This window comes from Choloepus didactylus, chromosome 9 (assembly GCF_015220235.1).
Source record: "Choloepus didactylus isolate mChoDid1 chromosome 9, mChoDid1.pri, whole genome shotgun sequence".
NCBI classification, from domain to species: Eukaryota; Metazoa; Chordata; class Mammalia; order Pilosa; family Megalonychidae; genus Choloepus; species Choloepus didactylus.
The window spans coordinates 28,988,056-29,014,721 of NC_051315.1; the positions used below are offsets into that span (position 1 = coordinate 28,988,056).

At 34.8% G+C, this 26,666-nt stretch overlaps 1 protein-coding gene across 5 annotated transcripts in view; it reads right to left on the reverse strand.

Moving 5' to 3' along the window:
• LRP1B (LDL receptor related protein 1B) overlaps positions 1-26,666 on the reverse strand; it is a 1,893,223-nt gene that overhangs the window by 667,696 nt on the left and 1,198,861 nt on the right. For all 5 annotated transcript variants that reach the window (XM_037849262.1, XM_037849261.1, XM_037849260.1 and 2 more), the window contains 2 exons: positions 24,172-24,417; positions 96-293 (listed from right to left, as the gene is read on the reverse strand). In XM_037849262.1, the coding sequence (XP_037705190.1) occupies positions 96-293; positions 24,172-24,417 (444 nt within the window). The remainder of the gene's footprint in view (positions 1-95; positions 294-24,171; positions 24,418-26,666) is intronic.

A 26,666-nucleotide genomic window follows, 5' to 3' on the forward strand; every position in this document is an offset into this window, starting at 1 on the left:
AAATTAATCTAAATTTCTTCAGATTACACTATATTTTCTGGAATTTTCAGTTAAAATTTAACCTAAACATTACGTTAAAATTGAAATGGATGTACCTCCACTTTCAGAAAGCTTGCCCCGGTATATTCTGTCTTCTACAACATCTGTCCAGTAAAGTAAACTTTGATTGAAGTGAAAATCAAGTGCTATTGTGTTTCTCAATCCAGGAACAAGTAGGCTATAGTCTCTTTTATGAAGATCAATCCTTCTGATCTCATGGCGAATGGAAAAGATGATGAATGCTTCAAAAGGATCTGAAATTAAGTTTATTTTAATATGTTTATAAAAATACATATATACGTTGGTAAGTGGAATAAAATGCTTAAAGTGAAAATCCATTCATTTAAAAGTATAATTTATTATATAATTCCTTGTCATTAAAGGAACAATTTCTTTTAATCTAAATTTAAAAGAAACTTAGGTTTATGTTCAGTCATTAAGAATAAGGTATAAAAGTGTTTTTATTCCTGAGATCTGTATACAGACAATTCTGATTTAAGAATACAAGAATTGTTGTAATACAGTGGTAAAATGGGAGGGTTGGTTTTGTTTTGCTTTGTTTTAATTTTCTTAGAGTTTTCGCTGAGGGCCCCAAACTCAGAAACTTCAAGATAGGAATTGCCCAGCATTGGCTGAAGTTATCTCTGCCACACTTAGCCCATCACACACACCTACAGATCCACAAAGGAGAACGATCCAACAAAAGAGGATTTCTATGAAGAGAAGTATTGGCCTCACAGTTAGAAAGTGCCTTTCACGAGAGGGGAGATGGCTGCTTTCCCCTACACAAAGGTAATCATGACTAGACTAAAGTTTCCCACTAGTTTTGATGCCCAAACAGGCCTGAGTGAGGAGAAAGAGGAAAACTTTGAAATAAGGTATGAAATCACAATTTATATTTTAGCACCTGAAGGAAAGGATGGTTCAATACCTGAAAGTTAACAGGAATAATTTTAATATTTATAAAATGTATCAAGACATCTACCAATTACTGTAGGAGCTAGACATGAACTTTGCTGAATAAACACTTAGAGGCAGGTATGCCTACTCACAAAGATTTCCTCTGTTCCTATGTTACTGTTACCTTGTTACACTTTCCTTTTGGTAACTTGATTCTCCTATCCCCAGTCTAGACACATTTCCTGCATGTGGGCTATCATAATTGTCCCTATGTGTAAAAGGGAGACCTATCCCAGACCATTGGGTTTGGAAACTTACAGAAAAGTTTTCAAGCTAAGGAACGAGTCTCTTCTCCTGTATGTTCACAGAACTCTAGGCTTGTGCTGCCCGTGGCCATGCCATTGTAGCCTGAATAAGCCTGTTTGTATTATTGTAGTAAACAAGGAAAAAGCCACCCAGAGTAAAGCAGTGATGAGAAAGACTATGTCCTAAGGACACTGAATCCTAAAGCCAGTTCCTTCCCCAAACCTCCTTATACATTTCCCATGCTCTGTGTAAGCCAATATTCACAGCTCTATTTGCTCAACTTACTTTGAACTGAGTGTCTGTCAATTGCAATGAGGTTTAGTGTTCTTATTAACGTCACCTTCTCAGAGAGGTCTTTTCTGATCAGGCACCAAAGAAAGGCCTATCTCCATTATTTTGTATCATAATAACCTACTTATTCTTTTTGAAATATATTTTAAAATCAGTATTTAATTGTTTATCATCTCTCTCTCTCAGTGAGTGTAAACTCTACGAAAACAGGGATCTCATCTGTTTTGTTCATTATTTTTTCCTAACACTTAGCACTGGGGGAAGATACTATAAATATCCCTTTCTTAGGTTCAAAAAGAGGCTAACCTAGCTGGCTGTCCTTGCTGTGGGAAACCACCTGGCAATTTTTCCCAATGGACCGAAACTTATTTTAGGAAACTATGCCTAGCACTTTGAATAAATGTGGGTTGAATGAGTAAATGTGGAGAAGAACTGAGTTTATCCTGCACTAACTGATAGCCAGTTAATGCCCAAGCATGGGAGAAGTCAAGCCAAGATCAGCAGAGCCTCCTACTTGACCTGCAGCTGACTGCAGAGTATGAGTGAGCCAGACAAGACCAGAAAAACCACTCTGAAGACCTATAGAGTGTGGACAAAAGTAATGGAGATTGTTGTGGCTACTGAATACACAGCACAACATTGTTTACTGCACAACATTACTGTAACAATAGCTAATTGAGGCAATATACAAAAAAAAAAAAAAAAAGGACAAAATAACAATTTCCTCATAGTTTCCAATACAGCACACACTCATTAAATTTAAAATCCAGAATTTAACATTTTTAAAGTAAAGAAAATGAATAGGTTGGGTGTGCAGTTGTTTAAAAGAAATAATACCTAATTTTGGCCCTCGTTTGGGTCTCTGATGTGGCTATGAAATAACTGTTTGCCTTTAAGAAAGTCTTATCTTTTCAGGTTTTAAGTATCCTTACTAGCAAAATCTGGTTAATAGCAACTCCCTTTCAACCTAATGTAAATTGTTGTTATCAGAATCCAATTAAATAATGTAGGCAAACTTGTGTTTCAAGCTGCAAACCATCACAGCAAATTCAGGTGGAATGGTAACTGTGATGGAGTAAAAAAAAAGTAAAGGATTTGGTCAGAAAATGTGGGTTTAAGACTTGACTCTGCTAACAACTAGCTGGTAAATTTGAGAAGTTTACTGAAACTCTCTAACCGTCAAATTTTTTTTTGTTTGTTTTTGTGTTTTTTTTTGTTTTCATTTTAAAAATTTATAACCCATTAGATTTTCAGAAAATTTAATAACAATTAAATGTGTGAAGAATTAGTAAAATATTAATAAATCCTTAGTAATTATTAAGACTATTAAATTGCAGAGCTTACTCAGAGGAATAAGAAAAAGAGATAATGCATGACAGAAAAGACAGGAATTATGATACACCAAAAGGAAGTCAGATATTTCTCAGCATGGGCTGAAGCTAGTGACATTTCAGCTCTGAAGACCTTCCATCATCTTTTGGTTTATAGTTTGCCCTTAGTCACAAAGTAAAGTACAGCTACAGCAGTTACTTCCTAGAGAAATTTATGTTTAACACCTGTTAAAGGACATATAATTTTAAAATGGCAAAGTAATCATGAGCTGCCTCTTCCCTAGGAAATCACACCAGAATTGGAAAGGAATTAAAAAACAAAGGTATGCTCCTCCTTCACTGAACCTTGGAGACATCAGTTTCCAAAACACCATAGTAACAGAGGAAGGGCCAAGTGGATTGAAAAGGCAGAAAATTTCTGACAGTTGATGCCTGCATTTGTAGATATCAAAAGGCACCTACAGCACATGATTCTCAAAGGAGGTGACCCCCTGTGAGGCAAACCCCATAAGCACATGCTTGGAAAAATGGGATGGGAGTAAACGGTCTGGTCTCAGAACTTCTCTGAGTCCACTAGCACTAGGAAGGCCCAGGAAGGAGGGTCTGAATGAAGAAATGGTCATGCGTCATGCTGAGTAAAAGAAGCCAGATCCAAAAGACTACATAGTGTATGATTCTACTTTTATGACATTCTGGAAAAGACGAAACGATAGGGACAGATGACTGGATGCCCAGTACAGGGGCTGGGTAGAGGGGTTGACTACAAAAGAGTATGGAGAAATTTGGGTATGGTAGCACTTTACTATAATTTAATTGCGGTGGTGGTTACATGAGTATATGCATTTGTCAAAACTGTACACTAAAAAGGGTGAATTTTACCCTTTGAAATTAATTTTAAATTATACTTTACTAAAAAATTGAAATAAACCAAAGATTACAAAAAAGGAAAGCAAGTACTGACTTTATTTATGACTGCCTATTTATTAATTGTAAATTTCCACTGAAAATTATTAACAAACCTGATGTAACACCATTGAAAGGAAAAAAATAATATCTGCTTTGGCCAAGTGAGGTTTATATTACAAGTCCAAAAGTAGTTTAATATTAGGAAATCTATTAATATAGTTTATCAGATTAGTTAGTCAATAAGAAAAATGAATTGTGTTCTTAATTACCAAAATGAAATGTGATAAAGTTTAAAATTTATTCTGGGTGACACTCTTAGAAATTAGAATAATTGAATGCTTCTTTCAAAATATCTACATTTTTAATATACATAAATATATGTGTGTAATCTAATTGCAATCTAAAATCTAGCATGTTATTTAAAAAGGAATCACTGAAAGCAATCCCACTAAAATCAGGTAAAAGATCAGGATCGATAGCAAAATTGTTTCACATTGTTTTGAAAGTTCTAGTTGATATGGACAAGTGCAAGCAATATGCTATGGAAAATGGAGAAAAGGAGACAAAATTATTATTATTTTGGGATTAAAAAATTGTATAGCTGGAAAATCCAAGAGAATCAATTAATAAAAATATAACAAAAGAAAAAGAGAACTCAGTAATATAGCTAGGTACAAAATTTTAGACGAAAATCACTAGCCTTCATATAAACAACCACTACTTAGAAGATAAACTGAACTGGAAGAACAAATGTACATTAGTAACAAAAAATGTAAATAATCTAGAAATAAAATTATTAAGAAATATGAAATTTTTACTATGAAATTTCAGAACACCCATGAGGGAGATAATGACTTCAGCAAACAGAAATACATATGTTATTAGGCAGAAAAATCAATTCCCACAGATTATGTTTCTGTGTGAATTAATCTGTAAATTTACTGTGATTCAAAAATTACAAATGGCCATTCTTTAAAATAATGCAAGATAATTCTAAATACTACATTTAAAAAATGAAACATGCAATAGTGTTTAACTCAAATTGATAAAAAAAAAATCACTGTTGAAATAAATAAAATTCTTTGGTACTGACTAAATAATTGGCTAGTGGGCTGAGAAATAATGATGCTTTCAGGTCACCAGAGGAAAAAAAAACTTGGGATATTTCTTGATTCAATGCAAAAAATAATTTCCAGATGGTTTAAACATTTAATACAGCAAATGAACTCCATGAAAGTTTGAAAAGTAAATATAGGAGAGTCAAGTTTAGAACCCTAGAAGGAGAAAGACCTTTCTAAATTTCATACAAATCATTAAAGACTTAAAGAAAAGAATGTCTTTTAATATACATTTAAAAAATTGTAGGAGAAAAATAACATAAATGAAGTCAAATGACAAATGACAAACTAGGGAAAATATTTGCAATGTAACAAAAAAACTGAATTATTCTATATGTATCACTTTCTATAAATCAACAAAACATGCTCAAATGAATAATGGGTAAAGGGCATAAATAGATACACATAGAAAAGAAAATATAAATGATTCTTAAATTTACAAAAATGTTCAATTTCCTCACATGAGAAATGGATTTTAAAACAAAGTCTGTGATAAGACTTTATGGATTAAAGTGTAGTGAAAAGGGAATCTGATATATTGATAATGGGAGTATAAACTGTTATAACATATGTAGAGCTGTTGGACAATATCCATCACAAGTTTAAATACATATACCCCTTGATCAAGTAAAGCCATGTCTAGGGATTTATTCTAATGATAAAGCATACATGTAAAAAATTGCAGATGAATGAGGGATTAATTTCCAATTTTTTATTATTTTGTAGTAGGAAATATTTTTTATTAGTTTTATTAGGAAAAGATTGGAAGCAACATAAATGTTGACTGGATAAATAATGTATGGTACAGTCATACAATGTATCATTATGGAACCACAAAACTGATTGCAATTGATGTGCATCTGCTAATAGAATAATCCCAAGATATTTTGTAAACTTAAAACAGCAAGAGGAAAAGAATGTATATACTATTCTACCATATAAGTTAAAACATAAAAGATTTTCTAGACCAATCTAAAGGTAAATTATTGAATACCTCTAGAAGGATTAATGAGGGAATGTTAACTGTTATCTCTGCCATGGAAGCTGATGGCTGGGGTACAGGAGAATGAAGAAAACTAATTTTCTGTATGGGTTGAATTTTACACCATTTGCATGGATTTTCTATTAAAATTAATCATTCTTAATAATAAAATTTTAAACCAGAAATGCAAGCCATTCGCATTTCTAGTTTCTTAGAAATGCTCATATATAAAAGAAGGTTTGGGCATAACACACGCTGAAGCAAGGCAGTCCAGTATGACAAATGCTACAGTACCTGTTTTTTTGTCTTTCAGGAACTCACATTTCTACTTACAGGAATATGTAAGAGATCATTCACTGCTCTTACTTCTATGCTCTGTTTGGGAAAGTATATTTTGTTTAACCAAAAGTTACTGACTTCTCTGTTACAACTGATGTAGAAAAGAATCCTGTAACAGAAGACCTGGATTCTAATCTTGCCTCTGCTACAAGTGCAGGAAAGTCATTAAACTTATATGGTTCTTTCTGCTCTTATGTTTAAAATAAAATCATATTCTTGTGACGTATTTGTTCTAAAATTTTTGCATGTGAAGATTTTTGTTTTCCTTAGGGAGCAACATTAAAATTAGCTAAAATAGACTTTACAGCATATAGCTTTTTTATAGAAATAAAGAGAATCAGTATTAAATGGGTGAGACAACTAATTCAACAGATGATATAAAAATCATGAAGAGCTGTGTGCCTAAAAATACAGGCTGAAAACATGCAAAGCAAAATTTGACAAAATTAAATGGAGAAATTGACAAATCTATAATCATGTTGTGAGATTTCTTTAACCACAGTCCCACAAAAACTGATAAACCAAATAGAAGAAAAATATAGTAACAAAGATGACTAGAACAATGAAATAAACTAAAATCTCAACTCAAAGGAAATATAGAAATCTGCACCATAATATGGAGAAAACATACTCTTTTTTCATGGAATATTTAAAAAAATGTCTCAAGGTGAATACAATGGAATTAAATTAAAAACCAATAATAAAGACTTCCAAGCTCCTTATATGTTTTAAAATTAAAAATAAAGAATTACCAAACAATGACTTGACCAAAGAGAACTCAAATAGAAACATGAAATATTTAATAGTAAACAAAAATGAAAGCCTATTAGAATCTCTGGGATTCAAAAATAGAGAGTATTCTCTCTCTCTCTCTCCCTCTCTCTCTCTCTCTCTCTCTCTATGCTAAATATGTATGTTATGTATTTCATATTATATATATATGAAAACATGAACAAATAAAAATTAATGCACACATGCTCAATGTCACTGGTCATCAGGGAAATGAAAATCATAATGAGATACCACTTCACACCCACTAGGATGGCTATTATTAAAAAGCAGAAAATAGTAAGCGTTGATCCGGATGCAGAGAAAAAGGAATCCTTATACATTGCTGGTGGTACTGTAGAAATGTGAAGCCCACTGTGGAAATCAGTTTGGCAGTTTCTCAGAAAATTGAAAACAGAATTACCATATGACTCAGAAATCCCACTTTTGTTATGTACCCAAAAGATCTGAAAGTCGGAACACAAACAGGTATCTGTACATCAGTCTTAATAGCAGCATTACTTACAATAGCCAAAAGGTTGAAGTGACCCAAGTGTACATCAAAAGATGAATGGATAAAAACATTGCGATCTTTATATATATATTCAGTGGAATATTATTTAACCATAAAAGAGAATGAAGTTCTAATGCATGCTACAACATGGATGAACCTTGAAGACCTCATGTTGAATTAAAGAAGCCAGACATAAGACAAACACCATTTGATCTCATATATATGAAATACCTAGAAGAAGCAAATTTCACAGAGACAGATGGTGTTTTATAAGTCACCAGAGGCTGGGGAATGGGGTGGGAAGGGAGAGTTTAGCTTAATGGGTGAGATGACGAAAAAGTAGGAATAATGGATATTGGTGATTGTAGCACAATATTGTGAATATAATTAATACTACCAGATTATACACTTGAATGTGTCTAAAATGGGAACTTTTGAGCTGTATATTTGTTACTACAAAAAACATTCAAAATTAAAAAAAAAAGGTGAGATAAAGAACACTTGCCTGAGGAAATGCAGAGAATTGCAAATTACAATGAGATATCACACCAATTAGAATGGCTAAAATCCAAAACACAGACACCAGCAAATGCTGTTGAGGATGTGGAGCCATAGGAAACTCTCATTCATTATGATGGGAATGAAAACTAGTAAGGCCCCTCTGGAGGTAGGTTAGCATAGGTGTGCCGGTTTGAGTGTATTATGTCCCCCAAAACACCATGATCTTTGATGTAATCTTGTGTGGGCAGATGTACCAATGTTGATTAGATTGTAATTCTTTCAGTGTTTCCATGAAGATGTGCCCCACCCAACTGTGGGTGATGACTCTGATTGGATAATTTCCATGGAGGTGTTACCCCACCCATTCAGAGTGGGTCTAAATTAAATCACTGGAGCCATACAAATGAGCTGACAAACAGAAGGAACTCAGTGCAACTGAGAGTGACATTTTGAAGAGGAGCTACAGACAAAAGGGACACTTTGAAGAACACACAGAAGCTGAGAGAGTAGCTGCAGATGAGAGACAGTTTGAAGATGGCCGTTGAAAGCAGACTCTTGCTCTGGGGAAGCTAAGAGGGGACAAACAGCCCAAGAGCAACTGAGAGTGACATTTTGAAGAGGAGGTGCTGACTAGAGAGAAAGCCTGGGAGAAAGCCATTTTGAAACCAGAACTTGGAGCAGACGCCAGTCACATGCCTTCCCAGCTAACAGAGGTTTTCCAGACACCATTGGCATCCTCCGGTGAAGGTACCTGATTGTTGATGACTTACCTTGGACACTTTATGGCCTTAAGACTGTAACTTTGTAACCAAATAAATCCCCTTTTATAAAAGCCAATCCATTTCTGGTGTTTTGCATTCCAGTAGCATTAGCAAACTAAAACAACAGGTTTTTCTATTTTATTTATCTTTGAAAGAAATGGCTTTGGGTTTTCTATTTTATCAATTTTGGTAGCTGTATTTATTTGACTTGGATTTTGTGCCAATGCCACATTGCTATAAAAATTTCTTGATACTCTCAATTTCTGCACTAGTCTCATTGTGGACTAGTAACAGTTTGTGAACAGGCAGCAGGGTCTATGGACATAAACTTTGAGTAGCACTTCTCTAAATCACTCTGCATCCTGTGATATTTTTCTTTTTATAAAATTTGTTTAAAAGGTAGAATTGTACTACTGAATTAATATTTGTCATGGATATAGTTCTGTTCATATTTTCTATTTCTTTTAAAATCAATTTTGTTAACTTATATTTCTTTAGAATATACCCTATTTTACCTATTTTCAGTTGTATTATGAAAATGTTCACCTTATTCTCTTATTTTAAAATTGTTTTCCATATTTGTAATTATCTCCCTATTTTCATTTTTTCTCATTGTCATTTTGTGCTCAAAGGCTTTTCAAGTTCTTATATTTATTGTGGTCATTTTGTGTTGAAAAATGAGTTGTTTGATCAGTATATACTTGATAATGCTTGACTATACCCAGTGTACCAAAAATCAATGTGCAAATTTTAAAATTCTTTCATGCATCAAATCTGACTCTAACTTCTCCAAGTGCCTCCAAGTGTCTTGGTTTTTTTAATTATTATTTTCCCTTTGAGAGAATAAAATGTTGTGATGAATAATTCAATGTTATTTCATACACTGTGAGAAATCATGAAGACTGGATTTCAGAATCCCAAGTCCAACAATGTTTTTTAGTTTAATCAAAAGCAATTCCTACATAAAAGATTTGGAGATAAAACACAATGGAGAATTTTGGCATAGCTCTACTAAATTCTTTTCAGGCAAATTCAATTTTAAATGAATATCAGTAATGTGTGAAATATTTTGCTTCATTCATTTTTACAGTCTTCTAACAACTTTTCCAGTATACTTGCTCCTCTCTCACAAAAGAATGAATTTAACAGCTCAAACCAGCACATCATGCTCTTAATATACAAATGGCTTGAAATTTTTCTGATTTGGTATATTATAAGAGATGATTTATGTACAAGACAAAAAGGGTTACAATTTACATTTTTTATAGGGATGAATTTTATGTTTATAAATATAGTGCATCCACAAATATTTAAAAAAAAACACTCAGAAGACTACAGACTTCTATATGTAATTTTCCTTTCTTTGACTTTCTTCTAGTTTCATAAAAAATGATTTTTCTAAGACAGAATATGAAAGCAGAAGACGACTTGTTTAAAAATATGTTCCTTTACAGTCCTCTCAGGCTAAATTGTTATTATAACTTTACAACTAGCAATTCTATATAAATAGCTCCTGATTCTTTGTCATACATAAGTCATCAAATAAAAAGTGATATTATAGTTTCAATGTTGTCTCTCCTGCTATTTCAGAGTTTTACTGCCTTTTCTGTTTTTACATTTAAGGATTTATTTGAATTTCTCTGTCCTCATCTTCAGATATATTTCTTTTACATAGTGAAAATTCGTGAAGTGGTAATGGTCTATTGTTTCTCAGATTCAATATATACTATTGCTTTCTTTACTCAATTATTTTATCTCTAGTCATATTGGGAATGAACAATAGTCAAAAATTATTGAAGTTTATATACATGAATGCAGAGGGATAAAATCTATGGAATGGAAGGCAGGATAGACTTTCAAGTATTATTCAAACCTATGAATTTATAAGATTTGTTGGTCTATCGAATTTTCTTGAGAGCCAGTATTTTGTTTCTTTCTTCTTAATTACATTACAAAAAAAATTCTGAATATTATTTTATCAAAAGCTAAGCTTTATATTTCAATTTTGTAAACTCCACATATTCTTTCCATTAATAAATGGTAAGAATCTAAACTTCTCTGTGTGTGTGTGTATGTGTGTGCATGCACATCACGTTTGTGTTTGAAAGAGAGCACAAGCTAGAGAAGGAAATCTCATCAGGGTAGGGGAATGAGTAAAAAATCTTTGCATTAAAAGTGTATAGCCCAGAGGGCGGGGCAAGATGGCAGACTGGTGAGCTGTATGTTTTAGTTACTCCTCCAGGAAAGTAGGTAAAAAGCCAGGAACTGCGTGGACTGGACACCACAGAGCAATCTGTCTTTGGGCATACTTCATACAACACTCATGAAAACGTGGAACTGCTGAGATCAGCGAAATCTGTAAGTTTTTGCGGCCAGGGGACCCGCGCCCCTCCCTGCCAGGCTCAGTCCCGGGGGAGGAGGGGCTGTCAGCTCCAGGAAGGAGAAGGGAGAATTGCAGTGGCTGCTCTCATCGGAAACTCATTCTACTGATTCAAACTCCAACCATAGATAGACTGAGGCCAGACACCAGAGACTCTGAGAGCAGCCAGCCCAGCAGAGAGGAGACGGGCATAGAAGGAAAACAACACGAGAAGCTCCAAAGTAAAAGCAGAGGATTTTTGGAGTTCTGGTGAACACAGAAAGGGGAAGGGCGGAGATCAGGCCTTGAGGCGCATATGCAAATCCCGAAGCAAGGCTGATCTCTCTGCCCAGGGCACCTTTCCTTAATGGCCCTGGTTGCTTTGTCTATTAGCATTTCAATAACCCATTAGATCTCTGAGGAGGGCCGTTTTTTTTTTGTTTTGTTTTGTTTTGTTTTTTTTTTAAATCCTTTTTGCTTTTTCTAAAACAATTACTCTAAGAAGCTCAATACAGAAAGCTTCAAAGAATTGAAATTTGGGCACGTCAAGTCAAGAGCAGAACTAAGAGAGCTCTGAGACAAAAGGCAATAATCCAGTGGCTGAGAAAATTCACTAAACAACACAACTTCCCAAGAAAAGGGGGATGTCCGCTCACAGCCACCATCCTGGTGGACAGGAAACACTCCTGCCCATCGCCAGCCCCATAGCCCAGAGCTGCCCCAGACAACCCAGTGTGACGGAAGTGCTTCAAATAACAGGCACACACCACAAAACTGGGCGTGGACATTAGCCTTCCCTGCAACCTCAGCTGAATGTCCCAGAGCTGGGAAGGGGGAGCAGTGTGAATTAACAGAGCCCCATTCAGCCATCATTTGAGCAGACTGGGAGCCTCCCAACACAGCCCAGCAGCCCAGAACTGCCCTGGGGGGACGGCACTCACCTGTGACATAGCACAGTCATCCCTCAACAGAGGACCCGGGGTGCACAGCCTGGAAGAGGGGCCCACTTGCAAGTCTCAGGAGCCATACGCCAATACCAAAGACTTGTGGGTCAGTGGCAGAGACAAACTGTGGCAGGACTGAACTGAAGGATTAGACTATTGCAGTAGCTTTAAAACTCTAGGATCATCAGGGAGATTTGATTGTTAGGGCCACCCCCCCTCCCCGACTGCCCAGAAACACGCCCCACATACAGGGCAGGCAACACCAACTACACACGCAAGCTTGGGACACCAATTGGGCCCCACAAGACTCACTCCCCCACTCACCAAAAAGGCTAAGCAGGGGAGATCTGGCTTGTGGAGAACAGGTGGCTCGTGGACGCCACCTGCTGGTTAGTTAGAGAAAGTGTACTCCACGAAGCTGTAGATCTGATAAACTAGAGATAAGGACTTCAACTGGTCTACAAACCCTAAAAGAACCCTATCAAGGACAGCAAATGCCACGAGGCCAAAAACAACAGAAAATTATAAAGCATATGAAAAAACCAGACGATATGGATAACCCAAGCCCAAGCACCCAAATCAAAAGACCAGAAGAGACACACCTAGAGCAGCTACTCAAAGAACTAAAGATGAACAATGAGACCCTAGTACGGGATATGAAGGAAATCAAGAAGACCCTAGAAGAGCATAAAGAAGACATTGCAAGACTAAATAAAAAAATGGATGATCTTATGGAAATTAAAGAAACTGTTGACCAAATTAAAAAGATTCTGGACACTCATAGTACAAGACTAGAGGAAGTTGAACAACGAATCAGTGACCTGGAAGATGACAGAATGGAAAATGAAAGCATAAAAGAAAGAATGGGGAAAAAAATTGAAAAACTCGAAATGGACCTCAGGGATATGATAGATAATATGAAGCGTCCGAATATAAGACTCATTGGTGTCCCAGAAGGGGAAGAAAAGGGTAAAGGTCTAGGAAGAGTATTCAAAGAAATTGTTGGGGAAAACTTCCCAAATCTTCTAAACAACATAAATACACAAATCATAAATGCTCAGCGAACTCCAAATAGAATAAATCCAAAAAAACCCACTCCGAGACATATACTGATCACACTGTCAAACATAGAAGAGAAGGAGCAAGTTCTGAAAGCAGCAAGAGAAAAGCAATTCACCACATACAAAGGAAACAGCATAAGACTAAGTAGTGACTACTCAGCAGCCACCATGGAGGCGAGAAGGCAATGGCACGATATATTTAAAATTCTGAGAGAGAGGAATTTCCAGCCAAGAATACTTTATCCAGCAAAGCTCTCCTTCAAATTTGAGGGAGAGCTTAAATTTTTCACAGACAAAGAAATGCTGAGAGAATTTGCTAACAAGAGACCTGCCCTACTGGAGATACTAAAGGGAGCCCTACAGACAGAGAAACAAAGACAGGACAGAGAGACTTGGAGAAAGGTTCAGTACTAAAGAGATTCGGTATGGGTACAATAAAGGATATTAATAGAGAGAGGGAAAAATATGGCAAACATAATCCAAAGGATAAGATGGCCGATTCAAGAAATGCCTTCACGGTTTTAACGTTGAATGTAAATGGATTAAACTCCCCAATTAAAAGATATAGATTCGCAGAATGGATCAAAAAAAATGAACCATCAATATGTTGCATACAAGAGACTCATCTTAGACACAGGGACACAAAGAAATTGAAAGTGAAAGGATGGAAAAAAATATTTCATGCAAGCTACAGCCAAAAGAAAGCAGGTGTAGCAATATTAATCTCAGATAAAATAGACTTCAAATGCAGGGATGTTTTGAGAGACAAAGAAGGCCACTACATACTAATAAAAGGGGCAATTCAGCAAGAAGAAATAACAATCGTAAATGTCTATGCACCCAATCAAGGTGCCACAAAATACATGAGAGAAACATTGGCAAAACTAAAGGAAGCAATTGATGTTTCCACAATAATTGTGGGAGACTTCAACACATCACTCTCTCCTATAGATAGATCAACCAGACAGAAGACCAATAAGGAAATTGAAAACCTAAACAATCTGATAAATGAATTAGATTTAACAGACATCTACAGGACATTACATCCCAAATCACCAGGATACACATACTTTTCTAGTGCTCACGGAACTTTCTCCAGAATAGATCATATGCTGGGACATAAAACAAGCCTCAATAAATTTAAAAAGATTGAAATTATTCAAAGCACATTCTCTGACCACAATGGAATACAATTAGAAGTCAATAACCATCAGAGACTTAGAAAATTCACAAATACCTGGAGGTTAAACAACACACTCCTAAACAATCAGTGGGTTAAAGAAGAAATAGCAAGAGAAATTGCTAAATATATAGAGACGAATGAAAATGAGAACACAACATACCAAAACCTATGGGATGCAGCAAAAGCAGTGCTAAGGGGGAAATTTATAGCACTAAACGCATATATTAAAAAGGAAGAAAGAGCCAAAATCAAAGAACTAATGGATCAACTGAAGAAGCTAGAAAATGAACAGCAAACCAATCCTAAACCAAGTAGAAGAAAAGAAATAACAAGGATTAAAGCAGAAATAAATGACATAGAGAACAAAAAAACAATAGAAAGGATAAATATCACCAAAGTTGGTTCTTTGAGAAGATCAACAAGATTGACAAGCCCCTAGCTAGACTGACAAAATCAAAAAGAGAGAAGACCCATATAAACAAAATAATGAATGAAAAAGGTGACATAACTGCAGATCCTGAAGAAATTAAAAAAATTATAAGAGGATATTATGAACAACTGTATGGCAACAAACTGGATAATGTAGAAGAAATGGACAATTTCCTGGAAACATATGAACAACCTAGACTGACCAGAGAAGAAATAGAAGACCTCAACCAACCCATCACAAGCAAAGAGATCCAATCAGTCATCAAAAATCTTCCCACAAATAAATGCCCAGGGCCAGATGGCTTCACAGGGGAATTCTACCAAACTTTCCAGAAAGAACTGACACCAATCTTACTCAAACTCTTTCAAAACATTGAAAAAAATGGAACACTACCTAACTCATTTTATGAAGCTAACATCAATCTAATACCAAAACCAGGCAAAGATGCTACAAAAAAGGAAAACTACCGGCCAATCTCCCTAATGAATATAGATGCAAAAATCCTCAACAAAATACTTGCAAATCGAATCCAAAGACGCATTAAAAAAATCATACACCATGACCAAGTGGGGTTCATTCCAGGCATGCAAGGATGGTTCAACATCAGAAAAACAATCAATGTATTACAACACATTAAAAACTCGAAAGGGAAAAATCAATTGATCATCTCAATAGATGCTGAAAAAGCATTTGACAAAATCCAACATCCCTTTTTGATAAAAACACTTCAAAAGGTAGGAATTGAAGGAAACTTCCTCAACATGATAAAGAGCATATATGAAAAACCCACAGCCAGCATAGTACTCAATGGTGAGAGACTGAAAGCCTTCCCTCTAAGATCAGGAACAAGACAAGGATGCCCGCTGTCACCACTGTTATTCAACATTGTGCTGGAAGTGCTAGCCAGGGCAATCCGGCAAGACAAAGAAATAAAAGGCATCCAAATTGGAAAAGAAGAAGTAAAACTGTCATTGTTTGCAGATGATATGATCTTATATCTAGAAAACCCTGAGAAATCAACGATACACCTACTAGAGCTAATAAACAAATTTAGCAAAGTAGCGGGATACAAGATTAATGCACATAAGTCAGTAATGTTTCTATATGCTAGAAATGAACAAACTGAAGAGACACTCAAGAAAAAGATACCATTTTCAATAGCAACTAAAAAAATCAAGTATCTAGGAATCAACTTAACCAAAGATGTAAAAGACCTATACAAAGAAAACTACATAACTCTACTAAAAGAAATAGAAGGGGACCTTAAAAGATGGAAAAATATTCCATGTTCATGGATAGGAAGGCTAAATGTCATTAAGATGTCAATTCTACCCAAACTCATCTACAGATTCAATGCAATCCCAATCAAAATTCCAACAACCTACTTTGCAGACTTGGAAAAGCTAGTTATCAAATTTATTTGGAAAGGGAAGATGCCTCGAATTGCTAAAGACACTCTAAAAAAGAAAAACGAAGTGGGAGGACTTACACTCCCTGACTTTGAAGCTTATTATAAAGCCACAGTTGCCAAGACAGCATGGTACTGGCACAAAGATAGACATATAGATCAATGGAATCGAATTGAGAATTCAGAGATAGACCCTCAGATCTATGGCCGACTGATCTTTGATAAGGCCCCCAAAGTCACCGAACTGAGCCATAATGGTCTTTTCAACAAATGGGGCTGGGAGAGTTGGATATCCATATCCAAAAGAATGAAAGAGGACCCCTACCTCACCCCCTACACAAAAATTAACTCAAAATGGACCAAAGATCTCAATATAAAAGAAAGTACCATAAAACTCCTAGAAGATAATGTAGGAAAACATCTTCAAGACCTTGTATTAGGAGGCCACTTCCTAGACTTTACACCCAAAGCACAAGCAACAAAAGAGAAAATAGATAAATGGGAACTCCTCAAGCTTAGAAGTTTCTGCACCTCAAAGGAATTTCTCAAAAAGGTAAAGAGGCAGCCAACTCAATGGGAAAAAATTTTTGGAAACCATGTATCTGACAAAAGACTGATATCTTGCACATACAAAGAAATCCTACAACTCAATGACAATAGTACAGACAGCCCAATTATAAAATGGGCAAAAGATATGAAAAGACAGTTCTCTGAAGAGGAAATACAAATGACCAAGAAACACATGAAAAAATGTTCAGCTTCACTAGCTATTAGAGAGATGCAAATTAAGACCACAATGAGATACCATCTAACACCGGTTAGAATGGCTGCCATTAAACAAACAGGAAACTACAAATGCTGGAGGGGATGTGGAGAAATTGGAACTCTTATTCATTGTTGGTGGGACTGTATAATGGTTCAGCCACTCTGGAAGTCAGTCTGGCAGTTCCTTAGAAAACTAGATATAGAGCTACCATTCGATCCAGCGATTGCACTCCTCGGTATATACCCGGAAGATCGGAAAGCAGTGACACGAACAGATATCTGCACGCCAATGTTCATAGCAGCATTATTCACAATTGCCAAGAGATGGAAACAACCCAAATGTCCTTCAACAGATGAGTGGATAAATAAAATGTGGTATATACACACGATGGAATACTACGCGGCAGTAAGAAGGAACGATCTGGTGAAACATATGACAACATGGATGAACCTTGAGGACATAATGCTGAGCGAAATAAGCCAGGCACAAAAAGAGAAATATTATATGCTACCACTAATGTGAACTTTGAAAAATGTAAAACAAATGGTTTATAATGTAGAATGTAGGGGAACTAGCAGTAGAGAGCAATTAAGGAAGGGGGAACAATAATCCAAGAAGAACAGATAAGCTATTTAACGTTCTGGGGATGCCCAGAAATGACTATGGTCTGTTAATTTCTGATGGTTGTAGTAGGAACAAGTTCACTGAAATGTTGCTATATTATGTAACTTTCTTGGGGTAAAGTAGGAACATGTTGGAAGTTAAGCAGTTATCTTAGGTTAGTTGTCTTTTTCTTACTCCCTTGCTATGGTCTCTTTGAAATGCTCTGTTATTGTATGTTTGTTTTCTTTTTAACTTTTTTTTTCATACAGGTGATTTGAAAAAAGAAGGGAAAGTTAAAAAAAAAAAAAAAAAAAAAAAAAAGAAAAGAAAAAAGACAAACAAGGGGAAAAAAAAAAAAAAAAAAAAAAAAGATGTAGTGCCCCCTTGAGGAGCCTGTGGAGAATGCAGGGGTATTCGCCTACCCCACCTCCATGGTTGCTAACATGACCACAGACATAGGGGACTGGTGGTTTGATGGGTTGAGCCCTCTACCATAAGTTTTACCCTTGGGAAGACGGTTGCTGCAAAGGAGAGGCTAGGCCTCCCTGTATTTGTGCCTAAGAGTCTCCTCCTGAATGCCTCTTTGTTGCTCAGATGTGGCCCTCTCTCTCTGGCTAAGCCAACTTGAAAGGTGAAATCACTGCCCCCCCCCCCTACGTGGGATCAGACACCCAGGGAAGTGAATCTCCCTGGCAACGTGGAATATGACTCCCAGGGAGGAATGTAGACCTGGCACCGTGGGACGGAGAACATCTTCTTGACCAAAAGGGGGATGTGAAAGGAAATGAAATAAGCTTCAGTGGCAGAGAGATTCCAAAAGGAGCCGAGAGGTCACTCTGGTGGGCACTCTTATGCACACTTTAGACAACCCTTTTTAGGTTCTAAAGAATTGGGGTAGCTGGTGGTGGATACCTGAAACTATCAAACTACAACCCAGAACCCATGAATCTCGAAGACAGTTGTATAAAAATGTAGCTTATGAGGGGTGACAATGGGATTGGGAAAGCCATAAGGACCAAACACCACTTTGTCTAGTTTATGGATGGATGTGTAGAAAAGTAGGGGAAGGAAACAAACAGACAAAGGTACCCAGTGTTCTTTTTTACTTCAATTGCTCTTTTTCACTCTAATTATTATTCTTGTTATTTTTGTGTGTGTGCTAATGAAGGTGTCAGGGATTGATTTAGGTGATGAATGTACAACTATGTAATGGTACTGTAAACAATCGAAAGTACAATTTGTTTTGTATGACTGCGTGGTATGTGAATATATCTCAATAAAATGATGATTTAAAAAAAAAAAAAAAAAAAAAAAAAGAAAAGTAACCATCATCACCATAGTATAACAAAACATTTTGATAAAAAAAAAAAAAAAAAAAAAAAAAAAGTGTATAGCCCAATGCCTCCTACTAGATTATATTTAATAAATATTGTGATTGAATATATGAATAAAAGAATGATTATAACAATCAATGAATGAATATTTAGCTCAGAAGATATTAAGTATGAAAGAGTTAAAAAATGATTATGAGAGGAAGAATTAAGCAAAATAATGAAGAGAAAAAAGGAGTAAGTGAGAGATGCAGAAATACAGAGAGGGAATGTTCAACAAAGGTTATCATCAATGGAATTAATAGATGACTGCCTGAATGGGAAAAGATATGGGCAATCTCTAAAATTTAAAACATACACTTAATTTCTCCAAATTAATAAGAAAAGGCAGCAACATTAATGAAAAACTGGTCAAAGAAAATGAATGGACACAAAAGACTGGTAAATACATGGAGAGATGCTCAGACATATTAGTAATACTAGAAATGCAAATTACAGTAATTATGTATCACTTTATTCCTTTATATTGGGGAAAAACACTCAAAAGTTGGAAAATGCTGGGGCTGGCAGGGATGTAGGAACCTAGGGAATACATTTTTGGTACAGATTAGACCATGCAACTATTCTGAAGAACAAATGGTTATATTTAGTCATGTTATGTATACGTACATCCTATGAGTCAGTAATTTTGGTCCCAAATATATTTTCAAGCAGATTTATAAGGATATAGGTAAATGTATATCTATGGCAACATTATTTGTGCAGAGAGTTAGGACAATGTATAGGGTAAAGTGGTGGGTGCTTACCATGATAATATTATACAGTGGTTATAAGCAACTGATTAATTATACACATAACAAAGGTTATAAAAACACAGTGCTGACTGAAAAATGGTAATAGATACAATATATACAACAGTACAATTTATCTTAATTAAATTCAAATATAAATAAAACAGCAAATATATTTTACAAAAACATCTATGAACCAAAATATACACATTAAACACATTAGAAAGATTTCTTCTGGGGAAAATGGTGAGGAAGAGAAGTGAGCTCTAGGGATAAAATGGAAGAAGGAAGGAAGAAAGGAAAAAGAATGAGAGAGAAGAGAAGAAATGAAGGAGGGAGAGTGAAAGGGAAAGAAGGAAGAAAAGAATGAAAAGAAGGAAGGAGGGTAGGAAGGAAGGAAAAGAGGAAAAGATTGTAAACATCTAACAGGGAAAAAATGAGAGAATAGGAACAAGGAAAAATAGTGGGAATATCTAATATAATTTAGGCTAAGAGAACATAAAAAAAGAAATTCCATAATGTTCTGTGCCATCTTACTAGAAATATGCTGCAATTTTTCCAGTAGCTGCCTAACAAAAAGTACAGAGAAAGCAAAAAGAAAAGAAATGCCATCAGCAGCAATATTCTGGGTATTTGTAAGTAATCAAAATCAACAGTTTAGGATAAAGATAGTTAATAAATTATGAATTAAAGAGGTAACATATATGAAACTGATTAAATACTGAGATATCCCAGAAAAAGTGATATTTGCAAGGGTGGTAGATATAAAAAAAAAAGATCACAGAAATAGTCTTTATGGTAGATTATTATATTTAAATAATAAAATGAAGGTGTGAGCTAGGAGAAAACAGAATCAACTGAACAATTCAGAAACAGCTACATTGTAAAGAATTTACAAAGGAAAAAGGAATAAGAAAATACAAGAGAAGGAGAGAGGGAAATTTAAGGGAAATAAGGAACGGGGGATTTATAGCTGTAATTTGAAGCATTAAGACTAGGATTATTCTTCATTTTTAAAATGTCAAAAAGCACAAGCATGGGATTCAATAAAAAGAACACATTTTAAAAAGAGGGAATCACTTAAAGCATGTTGAATAAAGGAACAAAAAAGAGAGCAAGCAATAAGAAACATTATTTTTAAATTCCAATAGTTACTAGTCAATGCATTTTGACTGAACTGTTAATTTGCTGTAGGTTTCCAAAAGAGATGGAATGAATAAGATACAGAATAAAGCCTTGTTTAAAATTAATTTTTATTGAAAAACACTCTAAATCCACACATAAAGCCTTTTTTATATATGCAAAATTGGATCAAATCAGACAATATTCAATGTCTAGACAAAACCTCTTTTACCTATAAAAATATATGTGCTCATAATAGCATTAGGTACACTACATGTTTCAGGAAGGCTGAATTCCCTACATAAGAAAAGCTTCTCATTAACTTGAAAAGAAAAAGTACACTTTTGCTTCCTCCTTAAATTATAAACAAAGCCAGGAATAAAATTGAGCACTTTCAACAGTGAGGAACAATGTGGTACAGCTAGAATTTCTCTCTGAGCTTAGAATAGCAGAGATCAATTCCATTAGAAGAATTAATTATCTCTGCAATTGGTCTCTTCTATTCAAATGTTGAACTTTTTCAATCTTGAATATGGTTTAAATTTTCATAGAGTACAAAAGCCCTCTAAATAAGTCAATCATTTTATCATCTGTATCTACAAAATAGATGTGGAGTCATATTCTCATGTAAAATATGATTATAAATATATCTGAAGTCAAAATCTGATCTATTACTACTCTGAACATAGGTATGAATGAAATGACTATTACCATCAAAACAAATTGTTATGTTTTCAGCCTCTTGTGCCAGTTTGCTCTGTGCAAGAATCTTAGAGGAGAAAAAGTGAAATAAATGTCCATTAAATTTATTTCGTTAAGAATCAAATTTTAATGGCCACGTGAATGCAACCAAAAAATTACCACAAAACCAAAAATAAACAAGCAAAAAAGTTAAATAGAGAGTACAATAATTTAATATTTTCTGTAGAAAATATAATATTCACTGATTACATATTATTTTCCCAGAACTTTACTAGATATGTTAAACAAAAAAGATATATCTAAAATTTGTTTTCTGGCTTTAAGTTGCCTATTATTTCTTCGGATAGCTAAGGAATAAAAGGAAGAAGGTAGATATGAATATAAAATAGCAAATTAAAAATGTGACCACATATTGTCATGGCTAATATCTTCTAGATATAGAAAGGAGAAATAAATGGAGAGCAAAAATATTTGGAAGAAAGCGTCATTGAAGAAGAAAGATTTCCACTAGGTCTTAAAGAATATCCAGGATTTTTGGAGATCAAGAAAGGAAAGTGCACTTTAAGTTGAAGATACAAAATGAATAAAGGTTTATGATGTAGGAGTTTTTAGCTGCCTGAGGATGTCTGTGGACTCTTTTCAGAAACTTTTCAGAGTAATAAAAGCATTTTAAAAAGTGAAAAAAAAAAAAAAAAGCATACATAGGATTACAAAGGAGCCAAATATACTTAAATACAATCATCAAAATTAAAAAAAAAAATTTTGTATCTAGTAATACATGTGCTTCTTTATCAATGCACTAGATTACAAGAACCAATGATTCTCATTACTGAAGTAATGAAAGTAATTGCTATTTTGTGATTTCTGCAACAATTTTAATGTGATATAAACGTATCTGTTATTTCTATGGGAGACAAAGTCATAGTTGCTGCAACTTCTGTGGCCTGTAGCCTACATTACCAATTGACAGAAAGTTTCAGTTACAGATTAAAGAAAATAAGATTTTAAGATTTCCCTAGACAAAGTTTATGGACCCCTTCAGTTCTATCTTTGAACCACTAAGTGACCTATAAATCCAGACTAAGAACCTGGAATAGAAGAGAGGAAGACGTCATTCACTGAGCACCTAATGGGCATGGGAAACAGTAACAAATGCTTCATGTTATTCTTACAACATGCTGTAAAGGAGAAATTGTTATAATAGACATTGTTACTTGCCAGATGGGAAAACTGAGGCTCAGGAAGTTTTATATAACCTGCATACAGTCACATACGTAATGAATGTAGAGGCAAGAGGACTAGAATTAAAATGTCTGATTCCAAATCCTTTATCACCTAAGAGAATCAGCAGAATATTTTTTAAACAGACTGTTAGAAGATGAACAAATCCAGATCAAGGAGTTGTTTTCTAGAGTAGTAGAAATAACAATAGGAAGCAGAGGGCAGGGCCAGACTTTGGAAGGTTTTAAAAACTAAGCACAGAAAGCCCCCTTGAGAGACTGGGGAAAAATGTGGAAATATTAAACTTCCCTACCTGGGGAATTACTGATATTCTCACAAGCATTGGGTGCTACTAATTTAGAAGGCCAAGCCCTTGATCTTGGGGCTTGCCCTTATGAAGTTTGTTACTCAAAAAGAGAGTCTAAGCCTACTTATAATCGTGCCTAAGAGTCACCCCCAGGAAACCTCTTTTCTTGCTCAGATGTGGCCTCTCTCTCCAAGCCAGCTCTGCAGGTAAACTCACTGCTCTCCTCCCTACGTGGGACATGACTCTGAGGGGTGTAAATTTCCCTGGCAACGTGGGACATGACTCCTAGGGATGAACCTGGACCAGGCATCAAGGGATTGAGAAAATCTTCTTGACAAAAAGGGGGAAGATAAATGAAACAAAATAAAGTTTCAGTGGCTGAGAGATTTCAAATGGAGTTGAGAGGTCATTCTGGGGGTTATTCTTATGCATTATTTACATATCCCTTTTTAGTTTTTAGTGTATTGGAATAGCTAGAAGGAAATACCTGAAACTGTTGAACTGCAACCCAATAGCCTTGATTTTGAAGATGATTGTATAACTACATAGCTTACACTGTGTGACCATGCGATTGTGAAAACCTTGTGGCTCATACTACTTTTATCCAGTGTATGGACAGATGAGTAGAAAAATGGGGACAAAAAAGTAAATGAATAGGGGGGTAGGAAGGGTATGTGATGCTTTGGGTGTTCTTTTTTACTTTAATTTTTATTCTTATTCTCATTTGTGTGTGTGTGGTAATGAAAATGTTCAAAACTTAATTGTGGTGATGAATGCACAACTATTTAATGGTACTAAGAACAACTGATTATACACTTTGGGTGACTGTATGGTATGTGAATATATACCAATAAAATTGAATAATAATTAAAAAAAAACTATGCAGAGAGAAACAAAGTCAATGCTTCAGAGCATGCAAAAATAAACCCACAGAGAGAACCATGATGAATGCAGTGTTTAAGGGCAAAATAATAGGATAGTAGCAATCTGATAGAACGGTGTGGTAAGGACTATTGTAATATTTTCCCTCCAGAAGATTTTGGAGTAGGTTTAAAATGACACGTTAGAATTAAACACCTTATCAAAAATTAGTTAAATCCTTTTATAAATTTTGTAAAGATGTTTTGGGGTTTTTTTCCTTAAGATCTATTTTTAAATCGAGCAAGGCTCACAAAACATCTGCTTACCAACACTTGTGCAACTTTCACCATCCACATCCAGCTCCCACCCTTCGTAGCACGAGCACTTGACTGTGTGCTTGTGCTGCTCACACACTTGACTGCACTTCAGATGATTGCTACAGTAATCCACAACGTCACAGGTTTTATTGTCTTTGTTGAGTTGAAGCCCTTCAGGACAGGAGCAGACAATTCCTTTTCCAGGAATCATGGAGCAGTGGTTGCTACAGCCTCCATTGTTTAACGAACATTCATCTATAAAAGAGCGGGCCAGGTTATTGGTCATTATCAATTGCTCAGCCCAGTTAAACCCTAATCATTGAGCTCAAGTCTAAACCTGCAATTAGAGCCAGGATATTATGAATGAATATAAGGAAGCCCTCCTTGGATTGTTTTTTTTTTTTTCAGGGGTTGGGTGGGAATGCTGAGAGAATTCCTCTAATGAGCAAATTTAATTCTCTATTATAGGAATCAAGAGTGGAAGATTTTCAGCTCTATAAAACTCTGGAGTACAGTTTGTTTTACCCCATAGAGGTCAAATGAGTTCAGTGTTTCTATTATGACTGGAGTGATTATGCTGAGCCTTTTAGCAGCTATGCAATATCAGTTGCAGAGGGCTTCCAAAGGAATGCACCCATACTGATGGCCTGAATATTTGAATATTTGACTTCCTCCAGTGTTTATAAATAAACAGGTAAATACATCCATATGTAGCTATGTATACACACATAATATATATTTATCTGTATCTATAATCTGATCTATAGTAATAATGCAGAAGAGATTAGTTAGTCTAAAACTGGCTGCAGCATTATTTTTTTAATTAGGTAAATTGTACATTTTGCTTTATATATTGGTTACCATGATTTATTCATTGAGGCCATGGAAAAATAATGAAAAATATGCATATAAACATACACATACAAAAAAAATTGACCTGCTGTTCTGACTGAAATAATGAGCAATTAGTATTGACTGAATCGATAATGTGATTGGTCTATGCAGAAATAGACCTTTTTCCCCATGGCAATCATCAAAATTTATAATTACATTTTGGCATATTTATTTATTTTTCCATTCCATCACCAGACTGTAGGCTCCATGAGGTGTGGTTAATATCTGTTCTGTTTACCAATGATACCTAACAGCTAGCACAGTGCCTAGCATAGAGTATGAAGTTTAAAATATTTGTTGAATAAAAAAAAAAATTAATAAAATTGTCCAAATGCACAATTCCTCAAATTGAGTCAATGATTGTCCACTATAGAAAATTTCAAGATGACACACTAGTGCCTTGAAGAAAATTAGATTTTTTTGCAACCACATTATTACTTATTACTCTGTACTTTGAGCCAAAAGCAGCTTTTAAGTCTTCCTTTGCTTTAAAAATATTTTTTGAGTGCCTTAAAAAACTTGTTTAATTGTGTGACATTTGAGATATGTTAAAAAACACTGTTGCCTAATGATTGACAAGTTGTAGAAATATTTACTTATATATCTCAGATATGTCCTGCTGTCTATAGAAATTTATCCAGTTCAAAAATTGGGCTGAAATGTAAGGCTTTTAAAAATATTTTCTATGTTTTTTAAATTCTTTTTTGGGTCAACCATTCTTCATTTTATTTGTCACTATCAAAGAAGTTAAAGTAAAAAGAAAAGGAAAGTGATTTCATTAACTTTTTTCTCTACGAATTCAATTCAAGTGTGATATTATTTTAGAAGAAAAAATAGATTCATTTCTTGGTTCCTCCAATGTGTTTACTTATCTGTAATCACAATCGTTTCAAAACAATAGTCATTTCAAAGTATTTGCCCCATTTTATTTCAATTGATATGCTTTTTTCAAGAGAATTATTGCAAAGAAATGTCATCCTGCCCAACATGTAAAAATAAAAAAATGTTACAATGCTCTCTTAGCTTATTTCAAATATAACTTATTTTCAAAAAATAACAGCTTGTATTAAGAAGTATCTCTTCTTAATACAAGCTGTGGAATTATGACATAGCTTTTAGGATAAACAAAATTCACATTAAATCTAAAACTGAATATACAAACTTCGTGCCAACTTTACATTGCTAGTCCTTTATCAATTTTTCCATAACCCTAAGACCATCATTGAATCCTGCAACTTTCTTTTAAATTTTTTATGACCCCTATAACCTTGCTTAAGGTTCAAAGGTTAACTTCATTTTTGAATGAGTCAAATCTCTCCACATTTGTTTCTTAAGTTCATATTTCTTTCCTCTTGGAACCCTTTAAAAATATTCCTGAAAAAAATCTCTCTGGTAGAATTAGGAGATTTATCTTCTTGGGGTCTCCTTTCCTTACATGTATGACATGAAACCATAGACAGCAATTCAATCTCTTGATCAGTATTTGTTTTTTTTTTTTAAGATTTTTCATTGTTCTAACCCTCCCTCAACTTCTTTTCATAAAGGACAGGGTGAGGCAGCCTGTTTGAGTTCAATATGCAACAGAACTGCCATCAGGATAAAAATACCTT